Below are 6528 nucleotides of genomic sequence, written 5' to 3' on the forward strand. Positions count from 1 at the left end.
TATGAATTAAAATTTTTAATATTTTAAAATAATTTTTAAATTGCAACCAAATAACGGAAAATAAATCATTTGAAAAATATTTACTAGGAAAACATTTTCCAAATGACTTATTCATATTTTCCGGACACAAATAGAGCCTTAAGCTTCTAACTTGATCATATTTTTATCAAGCCGACCTCGAATTTAATAAAATTAGATTGTTTATTGCCCTTTTTGATTAAGTTGGACAAAAATATCATTTTAAGTATATTTTAAAGTAGCAAATTATGTCTTAATTATCTGATTCAGATTGATTAATTTATAATTATAACTATAATTTATATCCTTTAAAGAAATTAACTTGTATTTATATTTAAAGCTATTTAGACGTGGATTAGTACCTCAAAATTAAACCGACTTCCTGATATTAAAAAAGAATAATAATTAGAGATTGATCTAAGTAAAAATGATTTAGATTTCTTAAATAAAGGTGCGATTGGATTGATGCTTAGCTTGGTGATCAAGTTCTCACGTAACCGATAATGTTTTCGATTATATTATGACCTTATAGAATTAAGGTAAATACGTATTCATAAATCTAATAACTAATATATATATATATATATATATATATATATATATATATAATTGCAGTCTTGTTTTAATTAAATGACTTCTAGCCTTCTACTTTGTAATGGTGATAAATTTATTTAATCGCAATTTTTTTTATTTGATTAGCATTTGGGTTATTAGTTATTAATTACAGATTGCTTGATCTGGCAATTGGAATTTATCAACTCAAATTTTGATATTTCAAAGGTATAACATCACATGCTCTCTACTACCATATGCCAGCCAACAACTCACAAATCAAGCAATCATGTAAAGGAATCAAGTTTTTATTTTTATTTATTTTTTTATTTTTTTTAAAAAGACTACACTACACCCAATTAACTAAAAATTTTTGGTACTTGGTATTCCCCTATATTATATTAAGAAAAAAGTATTTTGCGATTTAATCCATTAAATTAATAAAATGATTTTTTTATTTATAATTCCATAAAAATTTGTGTTTTTTTTTTTGTCTGCAATTAATCTCACATTTGAACGGGTGAATACACTAGGGAGGAGTTTGGAGAGATGGAAAATTAAAATTCCATAAAGAAAAGATATTTTTAATTATATAATAACATTTATTCTCCCAATTATGCCACATCTCTGAAAATTCTTTATTATCATTCCAAACATGATAATTTAACTATTATATAATAGTTTCCTAGAAAAGTAATTTTACACAGGAAAGTTAAAATTCTAATAACCAGACAAGACTTGCTAAAAAAACAGAGACCAGAACATTCAGAAACAGAAATAGAATAGTAAAGAGGTAAGGCTTATAAGAAATATAAGAAAAAATGGAATAAGAGAAAGAAACCAATAAGATAATATAATAATGGCTTCTTGACAGGCTAAGGAGTATAACTTCTCAAACCCAATTGAGATCACAATGTACAAATGCCAACAAACAACAGCTAGATTCCACACCATTCCAAGGAGTCAACCAACTGCATAGCCAAACCAAATATGAACACAAGACCTGTATCATTCTGCAGACAAATTACCAAACTGCCATGGGTTGAATTCAATTGATTTTGAATCAACCTCTTCTATGCTGTCGGAGCTTTCCACCGCAGCCCTATGTTCGCTGTATTTTCCATTGTACTGGTAGATTTCAAGGTCACCCCATGGTGTAGGTGTGACCTCTTCGGTCATATCAAACCATCTTGGTATAAATTTATGGTTTTTGGCCTCTCGTTCTCTTTTTTCGGCTCTCTGCCTTTCCTCCAAACTGAAAGGATTAAGAAAATGTTGGGGTAAGGCTTTTAATAAGGCTTAAAGTCAGAAAAAACATATTGATCTTGCATTAACCAAAAAAATGATAAAATGTGGTTGAGAGAGAAACCTGCTCTTTTCGGCACCAGCTTTTGATAGATCACCCTTCTCAAGTGCTGATCTATCAGGACGCAAACGAGAATCAGATGGTAACAACTTCTTAGGAGCTGTGTCATAGCTGTTTAGTTTATGTGCAAAATATGTATACTGAAATTTATCATTTTTGGGCACATCAGCAACATGCCACACCTGCAGCACAAAAATTAAAAACTGAAAATTAGTAGTTGTTCTTTGGAAATTTTTGGAATTAATGTACATATAAAAAAAGGACAATACCAAGATGCCAAATGCAAAACTTGCATCACAAAGCCTGACAAGTTACAATAATTGTTTACTGTGTTTTAAATCAAATGAAAGCGAAATAAAGCAGTATCATTTAGTAACAGTTGTTACCTCCTTCAATTCTGAGCCCGGAAGAGGTTCTCCTTCCATATCACATGGTTGATAGCTCATTGACTCATTCCATTTTCCTGTCATCAATAATTTGGGTTCTTCAGCAGAATTATAAACGTATCCATCCACTTCGTAGCGACCAGCACTGCAATCAAGCATAATTGTCTTTCAGTCTCCATCAGCAGATTGGAAGGCAAGTATAGATTAAGCAAAAGTCAAATGCAATGATGGCTGTCATCTATGTAGAGACGTATTTTGAGGATGTGGAACTCTACAGAACCCCTCCCCCAACCCCCCCCCCCCCAAAAAAAAAAAAAATAAAAATAAAAATAAAAATAATAATAATAATAATAATAAAAGAGATTGGATACATCAATTTTAAACAGGCATTTTCAACTTCACATTACACATATTCGAGAGAGAGAGTAGCCGATTGTGCATGTAAAGTCTAAATGACTCTAACATGAATAGTCAAAAATTAAATCTCAAGCCATCCAGGACTAAGAATTTTTAAGAATATTGCAGGCAATTATGCCAAAGCTTAAATTATATGTGCATCAACTTCCCATATTTTAAATAGGGGAGCTAAGGTTGAGGAATGGAACCATAAATTAGAAAGAGAGAGAAATAGGTTAAATACCCAAACCAGCCACAAGGTTGGAAATATAGAACAACTTTATCTCCAGTAGTCAAATTTGTCATTATCATCTCCCCAAGTGTATCAACCCATGTCCGTCCAAATATTAGATTGTTAGCCTTTGTGGGTGGGGGCACTAGATCTAAAACCACGCCGTCCCTTTTAAGTGTCACACGTGTTCTGCAAAGAAGTTAACAAATCTCAATTTACAAACTATTTAAGAAGCTCAAATTGTAATTTACCTTGACATAAAGCGATATTAAAAATTGCTAAATAAAGAAAAATGTTATCAACTACAATAATTCCCTAGTTATAATCAACAAATATCATTTCCAAATAGTAAGGAAAAAAATGAATAAAGAGAGGCTTTTAAATCTACTGTAGATTTCGATGACAACCAACAAATACAAATGTCTCTTACTTTACTGAAAGGTTGTACTTAAACTAAATTTGGAAAAAAAAGACAAGAAAAAGGAAATGGAGGGAAAGAAAATGGTGGGTGGAAAATGGGAAAGGAATGTCGATAGTTAAGAACGTTTCTTCAGTATTCCATCTGTCTATTAGTGAAAGCGGAATCCAAGACGAATCTCCACATCAAGACGATTACGTGCGCTTACCTTGTTTGGGAGTTAAGAGAACATGTGGGGAAAGATGAGTAAGGTAAAAAGAAATAATTCAAACCATTAAGAATAGACTCACAAACTCTCACAAAAGGCTATCGTCTGCAATTGGAGAAAGTTCTATAGATCAACGGAAAAGGAAAAAGGGTTTGGAAAAAAAAAAAAAGCCTCTTATATGTAGATTCTCCATTGACTTTTAAAGCAACCAGAGATTACAAGATACGGAGTCCTAAAAATTGAAGACAAAATAAAATAAAGAAAACAAAGAAAAAAGGACCATGGCAATCTCGGTATTACCTTCCAACTGGATAAATATCAAGAGAGTTCCCCAGAAATTTAGTTTTCAACTTCGATGTTATATCATAGGTAAAATGCTCATTTTCAGCATGGCCAGCACTCATTGGGGGATGATGGCTCACCTGACAAAACCATACAGTGAAATTTGTGTCATAATACAAGCAATATAAAATAGAAAACAAAACCAAATGAAAGAAACTTTCGACAAGCAAGCTCCAGATGCAGATCAAATATAGCCAGACACCAGATAACTTTTGATGGCATGAAAGGGAAAGGAGAAAGGAAGAGCTTTTGCATTTGTTGTACAAGCAAGAAAAGGGAACAAGTATATAAATGAAGCTGGGTTTACTTCAAGAAAACGGATATAGTTGAAGACTTACCTGCTCTGAAATAAATGTAATCCCATCATGATTAACCATTTCATAAGTCTCTCCAAGAATGGGATTAAATGGTTTCCATGTTCGTTGGTAGGCATAGTAGACAGAAATAGCCCATGATGCTGCACCAGGTAACATAAATTTAGTTCCTTAATCGAATGAGCATCTGGCCCACAAAAATGTAATGCAAAAGTTCATTACTCACTGGCATACACCATGCGCAGGTAAGGATCCTGACATTCATCTGCTTGATCCAACAAGTACGAATATTCCATCAACTGCAACAAAAGTGCCAGTTTAGAAAGCAATTCTGATTATATTAAGTCATAAAATATCAAACAAAGAGAAGCAGCACATACCTCAGCCATTTTTTGAAGCATGGTCATTGGCTCAAAAATAAGGACAGGAAGCGTCACCATAGATGTAACATCAGAGCCTATATATTTCTGCATCATTTTCCAGTAGCTATCTCGTTCCTACATAGAAAAAATAAAAGCTCAAAACCACATACCAACATCATTTTGCAATTGAGCAAGCATAAACCATCAAAGAATTAATAGCAGAGGGGAAAGTAAAAGAGAAAAAGAGGGACTCAGCAAAAGCTAAAGTGAAATAGTGTAGCAATGAGTCTCTCCAGAATACCAGATAACAAAGTTGTCTCCAAAAAAAAAAAAAAAAAAAAAAATCGTAATTTGTTTGAAACTCAACACTAACAAAGAGAATAAATTCACTTAAAGATGGCATATGAGAGGACTATGAATATCCACTTATGCACATAAACCAAAGCAGACAACAGGAGAACTTTAAATTTTAAGGGTATAAGCACACCTCTTCCTTCCATCTTCCTCTCTGAGCTTCCTCCTCTGCATCATCTTTGCCACCTTCTGGATTTATGACTTCTACTCCTTCATAACCAAGCATTCTGTACACATGAAGAAGAAAAAAAATATAGTATACTCATCAAGCAAAGGAAAAAAAGTACAAAACCATATGCTAAATTCAAAAACTTGAAAGCTCTAATTATATGGGTATTAATCATGCAACTCCACAACAAGAAATAACTTTAAATTAACAGATCGCAGACAAAGAAAGCTCTCGAATTGGGTTTCCATAACAATTAAAGAAAAACTCCAATTACCCGTTAACAGATCTGTGCATAGCGTTGCCAAACATGGACAAGCCAGAGGTCATGGCAGCGAAAAACCCTTTATTTTCATTCTTATCGGGAGTACCCATCTCTCTCTCTCTCTCTCTCTTTCTATAAAAATCAAAGCTCTGTTTTGTTGATTCTGAATTCAATTTTCAACTCAAATTGTTGCCCAGCGATCAAAGAGGCAAAGGACGGCTCTTTAAATCGCAGCAATTTGAGAGAGAGAGAGAGAGAGAAAGAAAGAAAGGGAAGTCGTCGATTTGGACCAAGGAATAGAAGTGTGAAATGATAGGGGAAGGATCTCAGATTTTGAAAAGGAAAAGGACTGGAAACGAAAAATCGAACTTGGTTGGCGGTTTTGGATATGCACTTGTCTTGTTTGATTCAACTTTCAACTAAGCTTCTTCTATTTAAAGTTCATGTAGGAAAATAATTCCTTCTACAATTTTATTTTCAAACCCCATAGGAAAAACAAGTCAAATTTTACGCTTCCTTTCGTACAAAAGAATTCAAAATTTAAATTTATAAATGACTTTTTCTTTTATAAATGATTTTTTTATTTCAAATTGAAAATTTTTGATTTTATTTCTTAAAATATTCTTAGAAAAATAATTTAAGAAAGTAAAAAGTAGGAATAGTTTTGTCATAGAATTTTGTATTGTTTAAATTTATGAAATTTATTTAAATTTTTCACATTTTTTGGTAAAATTTGGTGTAATAGTCAAATCCATAAAATTGAATTTATAGAATTTATTCTTTTCATTTTTATACTAAATATAAAAATTTAGATTTTATAAATAAAATTCACAAAATTTTATAGAATTCATTTATTCCAAAAAGGTCAAATTATTCATTATAAAAATGATATACCTTGTATAAAATTTTATTAACTCTATATCATAATATTTGTCACATTTGAAATTTCACGTTTTTTTAAGAAAATTATTAAATTTGTCTTAATTACAATAAATTTTTGAGTAAATTGACTATGTTACCCTTAATTTAATAATAATTTTCTAAGATAATCATTAAATGAAGTAATAATTATTAGTTATATACAAAAGGTAAATATGAAAAAAATATTTATTACTCCTTGAAACCACAAATGTGATGAATATTTTGGAA

General features: G+C 31.4%; 1 protein-coding gene across 1 annotated transcript; it reads right to left on the bottom strand.

Annotated features, from left to right (window-relative positions):
* Positions 1–1397: 1397 nt before the first annotated feature.
* LOC105629959 (oxysterol-binding protein-related protein 3C) lies at positions 1398–5771 on the bottom strand. The gene is made up of 10 exons (XM_012211626.4): positions 5392–5771; positions 5082–5175; positions 4613–4729; positions 4459–4531; positions 4257–4375; positions 3877–3998; positions 2963–3139; positions 2323–2467; positions 1940–2118; positions 1398–1825 (listed from the first exon to the last, which is right to left on the bottom strand). The coding sequence occupies exons 1-10, from the start codon at positions 5487–5489 to the stop codon at positions 1579–1581; spliced, it is 1371 nt and encodes a 456-aa protein (XP_012067016.2). The 5' UTR covers positions 5490–5771; the 3' UTR covers positions 1398–1578.
* Between the last annotated feature and the right edge of the window lie 757 nt (positions 5772–6528).

The sequence above is a fragment of the Jatropha curcas genome, chromosome 5 (genome assembly GCF_041381405.1).
Source record: "Jatropha curcas cultivar XTBG-Jc1 chromosome 5, XTBG_Jcur_1.0, whole genome shotgun sequence".
In the NCBI taxonomy this organism is placed as follows: Eukaryota; Viridiplantae; Streptophyta; class Magnoliopsida; order Malpighiales; family Euphorbiaceae; genus Jatropha; species Jatropha curcas.